The sequence below is a fragment of the Urocitellus parryii genome, chromosome 6 (assembly GCF_045843805.1).
Source record: "Urocitellus parryii isolate mUroPar1 chromosome 6, mUroPar1.hap1, whole genome shotgun sequence".
NCBI classification, from domain to species: domain Eukaryota; kingdom Metazoa; phylum Chordata; class Mammalia; order Rodentia; family Sciuridae; genus Urocitellus; species Urocitellus parryii.
In genome coordinates, this window is record NC_135536.1 from 196109424 (window position 1) to 196122658 (window position 13235).

The 13235-nt window shown below is 37.7% G+C and overlaps 1 protein-coding gene across 1 annotated transcript in view; it reads left to right on the forward strand.

The window, feature by feature from the left end:
- The window catches only part of Phactr3 (phosphatase and actin regulator 3), a 166044-nt gene extending 160345 nt beyond the window's left edge, over positions 1–5699 (forward strand). Inside the window, exons 10-12 of the mRNA XM_077800184.1 lie at positions 2980–3041; positions 3913–4053; positions 5619–5699. Coding sequence (XP_077656310.1) covers positions 2980–3041; positions 3913–4053; positions 5619–5699 — 284 coding nt within the window. The remainder of the gene's footprint in view (positions 1–2979; positions 3042–3912; positions 4054–5618) is intronic.
- Positions 5700–13235: the final 7536 nt, after the last annotated feature.

The following is a 13235-nucleotide window of genomic DNA, read 5'->3' on the forward strand; positions in this document are numbered from 1 at the left end:
ACTCCTTCAGTGCTTCTCGGTATGTTTTTCACCTGGTCAACAGATTTCAATTTTTCAAACATTTTTCATAAAGAAGTGTCTCCTAAGGGCCAATTGTATAGCATGAGAAAGTTTTTCTTTTCTTGTTATGTGATGAACACTGCAAAGGTTCCTTGGGTTTGGTTTTTGTTTGCAAACATCTCTTTACAAAGTTCTAGTAGTTCTAAGACCAGCTGGGGCCCTGCACTCTGGTGATCCCTCCCCTTTCTTGGCCTCAATGCCTTCATTAGCTGCCCAAAGCAACTCTCTCTCTGTCATTGAAAAATATTTAACCCTAAAGATTAATAATTAAAAATTACTCGTTTTATTTTTTAAATGAAGAAATGGCAACTACGGTGGGCGATGTTTGAGGATTGCACTGATGCCAGGCATAATCAAGTAGGTAGACAGAAAAGCTGTTTGTTCTCAAATATTCAGGATTTAAAGAACCAGAGCCACTTGTTTATAAATGTGTGGAAGCCACCGATGCCATTGCTAGTATTAGTTCAGTAAGTCGTAGCCGGGAAGTGCCATGCTCCCAGCAGCCTGTTGCCCACAACAGGAAGAGACACTAGAGATGCTGCCTACCAGAGTCCTTCTTCCTGTCCACACTGGCCTCTCTCCTGTCATGGGCAGCCAGGTCCTCCCACCAGCAAGCGCTTCTAGTTGTGTTATGTTTTGTGAATGTTAAACCCTTAAAAATAGAACTGTGCTGTGAATAGAGGGCTAGTGAGTGCACAGCTGGAACTGATCACACTTTCCTTCTGTGCACAAAGGGAAATGGACTTCTCTGCAGTGGTCATGGCAATGCTGCCGTAAAACCGCACCTTTATCACTGAACCCGGTCGGTTCGTAGCTCAGAAGCCTTCTCAAGTGTCCTGAGGGAAGGACCTGAGAAGCTCACCACTAGGGTTGTATGGGTGGTCTGTGTGCTTGTTCTGTGGGAATGAGAACAGGGTAGCCACACAAGGCCCAGTACAGAGCAACACACTCACGGAGCCCTTGACACATGTATGCCACTCACACCAGAAGGCATTTCTGCTGGTAATCAAATCTAAGTTATCATAACTTTACATTTGCTTCTTCAGGTTGGGAACTCATGACTAATTGCAGTCATAGCTATGGGACACTTAGAACTCTGCCTGTGTGTTCATAGATAGCAGAGCCCGAGGCACGGGCCCCTTTGTTCATGACCACAGTGATTCTCTAGTGGGCCCAGGTGTACCAGCCTTGCTTTTCGTACATTCAGTCTTTACTACAGCATGTGAGGTTGTCCTGAGGTCTGAGAGGAAGTGTGATGCTTTAGCAAATTACCGTTGCAGGACAGAACTCGAGTCCAGCCCCAGGTGTGCCTTGCCCTATTAGCGGTATTCTTAACCACTGTGTGAGGAGAAGCTGCACATTCCTAAACATCCTTGGAAGACAACTTACGACTGTCCAGGCGGCTGGAGTGGCTTCCCACAAGGCTGGGTGTAGAGATCCTGCCTATGGACCCACTTTATATAAGGCCTTCTAGTTCTGCAAAGAAAAAGCTCACATACATGTTGCTAAGGTCACTTGCGGGGGAGGCGTGGGCGCTTAGGCTGGCAGGAGGGACTTCTTGGAGCAGGTGACTCACTTATACCTGAAGCAGAGAACAGTCTGACAGGTCTTTCAATGATCACCTCCCAATGACCCTGCCTCACTCACAGGCCTTGGTAACAACAAAGTTCTGATTTTGCTAGCTCCCCCGACCCCATGTGGAGGCTGTTCTTGGGGTTTGTCTGTGGCCTGAAATTTGATAAATTACATTCATATCACTTAAATCCAACATGGCTGGTCTTATATCTGAATCTTGCACACTTCTTTTTTAACTATATCATCCACTTTCTAATCATAGCTAATTTTTTTCCTCTGGCTAAAGAACCAAGCAATCATAGGGTTTTATTTCCTTTTCTAAAATGCTCTAATATAAGACTCTTTTTTAAAAAAAAATTATTGAGAAGTGCAATTTCTGACCCATATACCAATCCCTCAAATGGATCTTTTAAATAAAGGAAGATGACATAAAATCTTGTTAACTGCAAGTAGCAGGAATTCCCATCCCCAAACTGGCAGTGTTTCTCAGCGCGCTGGTGGCTGGGAATCTCCTCAGGAGGGAAGCCCTTCTGGGGCTTGTGGCTTTATTTAGCAACACAGAGCACCAGAAATAGGGCACCATTATCTTGTGTCCCAGGGCACAACATACATTGTACTCTATATCTTAGCACTCTGGTCTATATTTAGCTTCCAGAGTGGGCGTAAGCACAGTGTGGGTGTTAATAGTCACAACTCACAAGCACAGTTAGTTTCAGTGAGGAACCTGGCTCCTCTCAAAGGCACTGTTCACAGAATTGTTTGCATGCTTGAGCAAAAGTGAATCAGGTGTCTGTGTGTTCAGGCTTGAAATATACCTTGAAAAGACTCATTCCAGGTGAGCATATGCTGCCCAGAGCTGAAGGAAAGTATGCCATATCTTATGTTGAATTGCTGAGTTATGGCACCTGTGAAATGGCAAAACCAAAAAGCAAGGAGTGAGAGTGCTGTTTACAGTCAAAGGCACGCAAACCTCGACTTACTCTATAGCAGCTGCTCTGTGTGCCATCTGTGTTCCTAGACATAAATATACAGAGAGATTTGGGTAGGATAGAGACAGACCTGCTTCCAGCAAACAGGAAAACAGCACAATATCTGTGGCTGTTTCTGATACAGAGGTAGGGCAGAGGGGAACCAGGCTGGGATGGTTCTGTGTAACAATCAGACTGTGATTCCTGAGCAATGATGGGCCCCCTGGAAAAAGACAAAGTGGGAAAATGTGATATGGAGAAGTGTCAACCCCAAAGTTTCCTTGACATCCTCCTTCAAGACCAGGGCCAGGGGGATCTTCAGTGTACCTCTCTACCAAAAAAAAAGTCTCCATCTGTTTGTTTTAATCTTTCACAGAAAGGAATGATCAGACAGAGCAGGAAGAAAGAAGAGAAATCAAGCAAAGATTAACAAGAAAGGTATTATGATTGAAGTATTTTATTTCCTGAACTAACAACAAAAATAGGTGAACTAGAGAGAAGCTCTCCTGCAGCAATGGGTATGGGTAACCTAAGACACCACCCAAGCATGGCACAAGCTAAATCAGGTGTTCACTCAGCAACAATCAACTCACCAAGACAACACAAAGGGCAGTGTCTTTTGCCACTACCAGTGTCTGGATGGGGACCCTGGACGAATCCTTGCCTAGCACAGTGGGCAGGCTGGAAAGGCAGCAGAATCAAGACATGACCACCTGATCCAGGCAGACCAGAAGCTGACTGAGTGCTTTCTTAACTTACATGATGTCTAATAGGAACACACCTGGGTATCGGCGTGGTACTTTCCAGACTGTTTTCCCCTTTCTGGTTGCCGAATGTATGCGGAAGTATGTCTGAAAGCTCCCTGCCTGCAGACTGGACTAGTGTCAGGGCTTGTGCATGCAGTCTCCTCTGGAAAGGCAGACCTTTTCTAAACTCAGCAGTTCTGTTTTGCCTCTCCACTGTGCTCCATGATCACAATGAACTTTTTTCTGCTCAAAATTAATAAAATATACTTCCTGAGCTTGATGTATAGTACTAGGAAGGAGTCTGCATAACATTGTCAGTAATTTAAAAAGAGATTATCTAATGGTGCTGGTGCTGTAAAATTTATTCTGAGTCAATTTATCAACCAGTCCTTGATTCTGTGCTACATACTATCAGGGGTGGGAATCCTCAAAAATGTGTTGGAAGAAGGGAGATGTGATTTAAGAACATATAATTTAAGCTGTGTATGTTAGATTGTATTTGGATTATATTATATTTCAAAATTAGTTTGTCATGTGATACCTATCATAATCTTTTACTTTAGCTTAATCAGAGACCCACTGTTGATGAATTAAGAGACAGAAAAATCCTGATACGTTTCAGCGATTATGTGGAAGTAGCTAAAGCACAGGACTATGACAGGAGAGCAGACAAGCCCTGGACAAGACTGTCGGCTGCAGATAAGGTACAGAATTGCCTGTGCTGGTTGGGGTGTGGTGTCTCCTAAGAACAATAAACCTGCCATGCAGGGAGCTTATTCTTATGTAATGGCAGCCATTTTTTTAAAGCTTTTCTTTGACTACATGTTGGCTTCACAAAGATAGCTCAGGGTCAGAGTTGAGCAGTGGTTTTCAACTTGGGGACAGTTGTGTCTCGAGACAATTCTGGTTGTCACAATTTGGGTGCTACTGGCATCTAATGAATAGAGGCCAGAGATCCTGCTAAATGTCCCATAATACACAGAGCATTATCTAGTTCCAAATGTCAAGAATGTGTCAATTGAGAAGCCTTGGTCTGGAGGATGAATCAGAAATATGCAAGGCTGGCATAAGTCAGATGAGTTTTAACAAAATAAGTTGTAACTGGACAAAGAGGAATGGAATCCATCTGAGGATTTCAGGAAGTAGATACAGAGGTTCTGGATTTGTTCCTGGACTTGTGCAGCTTGAGATGTCTCTGGGAACCCTCTGAGGAGTTTGAACTTAATTTTCAGAGAGCAAGGAGGCAGTCTGTCACGGTAGGTCTGGGGTGCAGGAGGGGAGTGGACATTTACTGAGCAGTGTGGGTAAGTTTTTGTCCATGGTCAAGTGCTAATGACCGGCAGGATTTAGGTCCAGGAGTGTGTCTGTATCAGCTTTCAACCACACCTGCATGCCTGTAGCAACTTTCAGAATGATTACAGGTTTTAGGACAAGGAGGATTAAATATTCAGCCAATGAATTTGTAATTGTTTTTCATTCTTTATTATGAATGTGTGCATTTATAAATGTTCATAGGTGTTGTATCAATTTAGAGGAATGCTGTCATGCTGAATTTGGACTGACTCTTGGTTAGTTAGGGTTAATTTGCTTAGAGGATCATAGTGATAAGAAATGAACACATTAGCTTCCAAAGATACAAGTATGGGGAAAAAAATATGCCCCCAAAATTCTAAATTCAAAAGGCTTTCCTTGTTGCAGAGGCTATGTTTGATGCTCTTGTCCTACTTGGCCCTAGAGGGTTTATTTGAGACACACATCTTAAAAGGAAAGTGGGCCTGGGAAGCTCAAGGAGGGGGCAGCAAGATCAGGCCCTGGATAACTGAAAACATCATGATGCATGCCCCACCCATCAGGATAATAATAAAATGTTATTATTCAAATGTCACAAAACTCACATGCTGAAGTTAGAATAATTTCTTTCTGGATTATCTAGATTGTCATGCAAAAGTCCATGTTCACCAAAAGCTGAACTCTGCACATTGTTTTGCTGTCCCTACTTCATTAGTGCCTTAAGCATGTGGTGGTTCACTTGTTAGTGCGGGAAGGGCTATCTGCTACTCCAGCACAGCAAACTACTGACTTCCACAGGTCTGACTCCTTACTACCTTAGTAGGACTATAAAAAGGAGTAAGACAGTCTAAATGTTGAATGAAAAAGTTTTTCTATGTATTACCAAACAGCAAGTATTAATGTTAATCCATAAACATAACTGATTTCCTCTGTTAACTTTTGAATGTTCTGAAATGCAATATCCTATCTTTAATTTCAGGCAGCAATTCGTAAAGAATTAAATGAATACAAAAGTAATGAAATGGAGGTACATGCATCAAGCAAGCATTTGACAAGGTGATATTTGTTTTTTATGATATTTACAGCATAGCATTTTTAAAAAAAACACAAAAGCCATATATCCAGGTAAACAAATTTAGCATTCTTACCGAGAGCTGAATTGAACAAACCAAATGCACCTCATTTAAAAATACTATCTTCTCCAATGATTTTAAATAGGGTCTGGTGGAAAATGATATATAAAATAGTATTAGACAGGTCATTACATTACTTTAAGTAGTGTAATTTTAAGGAAATTAGTCTCAAAACAATGGAAGTAATTTTCTTATACATTTTTCTAATATGTAGAATTTATCAATTTATACCTAAGAGTACTGTGAAATTACTCTCTACCTTCCCACTTGCTTTTCTGTATCTTAAATTTATAATCACATTTAACACAGTTAATGTTCCCCAAAGCTAAAAGAGCATCATTTCCCCAGCAAATATCTGCACACCTACGGTGTGGCAGGTACTATTTAAGATGCTGAGAATGTGACTGCACATGTGATCAAGGAGGCTCCCATTCAGCCCACCTCCAGCTGGGGATCCACAACCATTCCCATCCAGGTGCACATATTCTCTGTCCACGCCACTACATGCAAAGGATGACACTGGGTTTCTTGGTGATGATGAAGTTGGGAAAAAGATTACTCTTGGTACTCTGCTTTCCCTTCTTTCCCATAGCCATGACCAGTAATAATTATCTTAAAATTCTCACCTGCCTTTAATCTTATGGGGATGATTGTGATGAAATACTCTCATTGCAGCAGTTGCTTTCTCTAAGATGCTTGTGCTCCAAGTACAAAGACAAAGGAAATCCTGAGCATACATACTGCCTTAAACTAAAATGATTTATTTTCTGTTTGTCACAAAGTAGCCACTGTAAGTATTGAAGAGCAGTTGCTCTGTACACTCTGTGTGACCTCTGTACCTCTGGTTTCTGTTATATTGAGTAAAAATGTATCAAGGCAGGAAAAGCAGGTAGTTAGGAGAAAATTATGCAAATAAATAATTTTTAAATTTGTTAAGATCTCCTCACACAATGGACATATTTCTGGGGAAGAATAGATCATCTTAGTTTTGCTTATTCCAAATGGGTTCCTTATGAACATTTAGGAATTAAAATATAGTAAAACATGCAATTATTTTTAATGTTCACTTTGTTTTAAAAAATAGGATTTAATTTACTACACAGCCTAAGTATAAAATCTCAATTACATTTTCCCAATATACATTATTAAAATGTTTACTCTGGGTATTTAGCTTAAAAGTTTTTGATAGATGACACAATTTTCAATTTTCATACCCTCAGCTGGGTATGGTGCACGCCTGTAATTCCAGCAGCCTGGGAAGCTGAGATAGGAAACTGCATGTTCTAAGGTTAGCCTCAGCAACACAGCAAGACCTTGTCTCAAAAATTAAAAAGGTCTAGAGATGTAGCTCACTGGTAAAGCACCCCTGGGTTCAATCTTTAAAGAATGAACCCAAACCTGAACATCAGGAAATAATTCAAGGTTCTTCATGCCACATTTTAGCACTCCATATCAATTTTTAAAAATAATATTTTAGGTCATGAGATTTTTTAAAATATTACTATGAACATATTATCAACTCTATTAAAAATACTCATGGCTCTAATTTCCAATAATTTATCACCTCATTACTTTTGCTGATTTAGCAAAGCCCTCACCTTTCTGTGTAGTTTGAGGGTTTAACTAGCAACTTTAATACCAAGTTATATGCTGCACTCTTGGGAACACCTATAATACATTCTGAGGTACAACAAGGGCATGAGAGTTGGGAGCCCTCTATCCTACCAACCAGAGAAGCTCCGGTTTTTTTTTCATAGTGAACTTCAGAGAAGCTTTGAATAACAGCAAATTTCTATGTGGAGGTTTTTGACAATTTTAACTGTTTTTATAATTTCTAGATTCCACAGGCCATAAGAGATTTTCTTCTGAGAAGAATTTGTGTTTAATTTTTGATACCAACATTTTGAACATTCATCAGGGAACTTTTCCTGAAAATCAGCTCAAGACTACCTGCTGTGTTTGTGAGGAGAGCAGAATCACACAGGTGCAATCTTGGCCACACTTACCTACAAGAGGAGTAACCAGAGGACATACTTCTTTGGTGTCTGAGGAGTGTGAACTGTTGGGGTCAGTTAAGGCCCAAAGTAACTCTGCCAGAAGAAAACTGTTGTTTGCCTTTCAATCTCGTTTTACAGTTCTGCAGTGTATGGAGGACGGGTGAAGTGCATGTGCAGGCTCACCACTCCCAGGCCTCTGATGTGAGGGACATGTGACGCAGTGTCATTCAGTATTTTGTTGAAGAGACATTTTTATTCTGATCATGATTAATTTGAAAACTCTTTAAGTTCATGTTATATAAAATGATTTACTGTATTATACTTTTTCTTTTTTTATATGTCTAACAAAAAAATACAGCTCTGACATTTTGATTCCTGTTAATTTTGTTCTTTAATTAAATGACTACTTATTGCAGGAAATTAACTCAGGCTTTACATTTTCTTGGGGTGGGGATGAATGATACCTTAGAATAGGCATTTGTGGAACAAGTAACTTTTAGTACTTTGGAACCATCACAATCTGAATACATGAATAAGAACACCATTTTTTGTTTCATAAAATCTTAGTATATGTGGAAAACCCAATTAACTTACAAATCAGTACTGAATATATCCAGAAATAAGCAATAATTTGTGGGCATAATTTTCATTTTGGTAAAATATTTCATGTTTGAGTATTTTTAAGTTCACATTTGCAAATATTAAAAACCCTGTTATAAGAGATACAGGTTTAGATGAAGCCGAGACACTATAAGAGGAAATTTACCCCGGCCCAAAGGTAAAAATGAAACTTGGCACATACCCAAATATTTTTTGGGTTTTTGCATAAGTGTCCTGGCAGAGATGAGCCTCCCCTCCCTCCCTACTGATATGCTGCTGAAGCAGGAGATGTAGTGGCTTGGAACACGACTAGGTACTTGCAAAACCTATTCTCAAATCTAAACTCCTATTCAGAAGATTGCTTATTTTCTCTTGGATGATCACCCTTGTCTCACAACACTGCAGTAATGTCTGAATGAGAGAGTAGCTGAAGTGCTGGCACAGTGCCTAGCACATTCTAGGCCTTCAATAAATGCGAGTCACTGGTATGGGGCCAGAGAGTGCCTAGAGCAACTGAGTGTCCTCTATGAATGTCTATCATGTATGCTACCTCATTGCTTCCTATGATCCTCCCTTTTCTACTTAAGACTACTGAGGAAACTGTTCAACCCCTATGGCAGCACTTTGAAGAGACTTGTGGTCAGTCCTAGATACTAGCAAATGTACTTGCTATTAGTCAAGTTACAGTTTATAAGAAAATCTTGTTATGGTAAAAAAAAAAAAATCCCAGTTCTACCTCTTACTTTTCTATGACATGTCAATCACTTGTTTTTCCTGAGCCTTGATTTCTTTGTATATGAAAGGAAATGTCTAAATTATTTCTAGTTAGAAATCAATTATATTGGGTAGGGGAATTGAACCCAGGGGCACTTAACCACTGAGCTAGATTCGCCAACCTCACCCCCCTTTTTTTGAGAAAAGACCTCACTAAATTGCTAAGGTTGCCTTTGAACCTGTGATCCTCCTGTCTCATTATCCTGAGTTGCTGGGATTACGGGCTTCTGCCACCATGCCCAGTTGAAGTCAGTTAATTTTATAAGCATTTAAGATGTGTACATAACTTGTTTTATTCATAACATTATTTGTGGCTAGATAATCACCAATTTTTTTTCCTTTTCAACTATGTTTTATCAGCTCCCATTATTTTATATTGTGCTCAATTTAAAATATTAATTGGAGCCCAAATGTTGTAATAAACTAAAACTATCATCTCCCTCACACAGAAATAGCTTCGTACTTACTATGAAACAAAGGGAGAAAGGTTATACTGTTCTAGAGACCACCCAGGGCCCTCAAAGCTTAAAAGATCATTACTGCTTAGGAAAGAACCAGATAGAGCATATGCTTAGAAATAATGTGGTAGACTGGACCCATATTTAGTTTTTTTCCCCCAAGTTACATATCTAATGGATAACAAAAATTAATATAAATTTCAGGATACTCAAAGGAGGATTTGGGTTACGATGCAAAGGTTCTAAGATATCCTAAAACCAGCAGACATTTTAATTTTAATCCAAATTTTTGGCAACAGTATCTAACTTCTGCCTTTGGGTTTTTGTTAGTCATAAACTGCTGCTCTAAATTATACTTCCATATTTCATGCTGTATCAGGTATTGTAAGAGTTAAAAGATAAACGTGAATCAAGTATATTTACTCTGAACCTGATAATTATATATAATTCTGTACTAAATAAGTATGTGATAGCACATCTCAAGTTAGTTGGAAAAAAAAGTTAAAAGCAATTCATCATAAATCAAGTAATGGAGAAATAATGAATATAAATTTGCATGTGGTGTATAAATATGAAGAGTTTATATTTGAGTCTAAATACTTAAGTATAAAACTTTATTTTGCAACAATAGAAGCAGTACACAAATTGTCAATGATTACTAGTAGTATTCAACAATGAGGTTTTTAATGTATTGACTTTAAAATATTGTGAAAATAGCAAAGGATTTTTAAAGTAATATTTAAATAATGAAAGTAATTCTGTTTTTAAGAAGCTTAAAAGATTTTTTACAAACTATTAGTTATTTTATTAAGGACATTAAATAACTTCCAGAAATATTTTCTAAGTTTTAAGCTAATGTGATGGGGGAATAAATAGTACATCATATGACTTTGTAAAAAGCAAGTTTAAAAAATGTAAATGGACTTTGAAATTTTAGCATCTGAATAATTTTTGAATAACTGAAGTGGGAAAAAAATACAGAAACAACAAAAACAAAAAGACCCTATCATTAAGTGGTCCATCTTGTGGAAGTAAATGGTAACTACAAGTCTAATTTAAGACTACAGGTCACATTGGTGGTAGAGGCAAAGTTCTTCAATAGCAAATTCTAGTCCAGAAGTATGAAATCCCAAAAGAACTTTTAAAATTACTAGACCCACATTTCTAGTACCCATTACTCAAGTTCTTTTCCAGAGACCTTATCTGAAGTTTAATCTCTTTCATCTGAGAACATCTTAGAAGATGTTCAATATAACTGAACATAAAAAATCCAGCTGTATATGTGAAAGTTTTCAAAAAGCTAATTCCTATAAATTATACATGATCATATTTCTCTGTATATCTATTGGTAATGGTAACATTAGGAATATATCATTAGTTCATGTGTAGACAAAACGTGAGATGGAAAAATCTACCAGATATCAGGTCCATAGCTCTATGGAAACAGAGCACATTTTTATGTTCAGAGTAATAAAAAACATTTTTGAAGATTCTAAACACAACTGTAAACTGCCTTAAAAATATAAACAAGAATCCCTAAAATTATATTTTCTTGGTAAGCAATGGGAGAGAAATCTGGATATGGTGTACATGCTAATAATTTGATTTTAAAGTTGCCAACATGCTAGTATATATTCTTTGTGCATTATGCTTTTTAAATGCGGTTTATTAGCCCTCTTTAAACATGCGCACACTGAACATACTACTATACTGGCCTACACCACCAGTTTGTTCCCTGTTCCCACCTAGCCTGCCTCTTGGTGGGGATGTCTGGTATGGCACAAAGCATGATTTCAGGAACCACTTGCTTGCTATCTTGCTCTAATTTTTACAATCCATATTAGATTTGTTTGCTAACATTAATTTATTGGTGTGTTATTTTGCTCAAAATTCTACTTTAGTTGTTTATTCACAGCATTTTCTATGCTTACTTCAACTTTTGATTAACTATGTTAAACACTTATATAAATAAGTATGCATTCATGTACAGTAAGTGTGACCAGGTAAATGTTAACCAGTAATGAAGATAAAATGGCTGAAGAACTACCTCCAGCAACTGGAGCTCCACACTAAGCACTGAACTCAAAGTTGGCAGAATTTGTGACTTTACAATGAAATTCTGATGTGGAATTAAAGGCTATGTGGAAAGCATACATTTTACTATGAGTTTGATGGATATGCTGGCCTTTTAAATTGGTGTCGGGTGTTTATGGCTTCAGGGTTTCTTGGTATTTAGATCACTGTTGTAATCGCTGTGAAATTTAGATTCCTACCTAGCTATACTAATCTAATCTTTTTTCTCTTTCATGTCCTTTCCATGTGTATTTCGGGAGAGTTACTACGCTGCAGCTCTATTTGGTTCAGAATGTGGTAAACGTACACTAACATGGTGTTAGGTTGTAATTCAGGTAAGATATGCAAGTCATTAACTACAATGATCATTTATTTTTAATGTAATAGAAAAGTCAACAATTTTTAGTCTTATTGATTAATATACCAACTTTACTCTGCTCATGAAAAATTGATTTAAATCACTACTTCTGTTAAACAATAAGATAAACTGGGGAAAATTGCAATGAAGAACAGAGAGATGTAATTTTTAAAATTTTTCCTCTAAACTTGCGATATGTAAACTACAACCTACAGACCAAATCTGGTCAGCTTTTTTAAAAAAAATTTTTAATGACCTGCAAGCAAAGAATGGTTCTTATATTTCTAAGTGGTTACATTTGAAGTGTCATAAATTTGCCTTTTGGCCCACAAAGTCTAAAACATACACTATGTGGCCTTTTAAGACGTTTGCCAACTCCTGCTCTAAACTTAAAAAAAAAAAATGTATAGTCGAAAATTTTAGAAATGAATTACCCAAGACAATTAAAATACCTAAAAGTTATATAAGCCTAAAAGATTCTAACATCAAATCTATTCCAAATCTCAATACTCATTATAATTTCATACTGAAAAATAGTCATCTGACTTCTATAAAATGCATTGTCAAATTAGGTAAAACATAAAGAAAGCCTTATCAATATTAAAGGCAAATGTTTCAATAATCTGACATCCCACTCCTCAAATCCTTTTTACTTAAAATTATTGCTATCACAGTACAAGCTAAACGTATATTATCTAAAGTTCGAGGTGGTATATAATATATTGATCTCACTCAATATATCTGGATTCCTGAAAAAAATGTTGACTTATTTTTCCTCCTGATGTTATTTCAGACGATTTCCATGGGTCTAAGAAAATAAAAACTAACCATTACAAAGACATCAACATGTTAGCAAAACAGTCCATGTAGGCGATTTTTGTTTTCACAATTCCTTCAAGGGTTCAACAAAATGGAAATTCATATGAATCTACATGACTTTAAAGCACTTATCTCCTCATTTTTAAGTATGAGGAAGGGGCTCATTCTTAGCTGTGTGTCTAGAGTAAATTCAGTGCAGTGCATGTCATGTCTCATTAATTGCAATGAAAATACTGACACACAGGACGTGAATGCTTCAGGAGACACACTGGCTGTCTAACTTAGTAAATCCCTACTGGAAAGGCTATGTCATTTGTTCCTTCATTACTCTTTTAGGTTCTGAAAATTGTGATGAATGAAGCAGTTAATGTTCTTGGCTCCTAC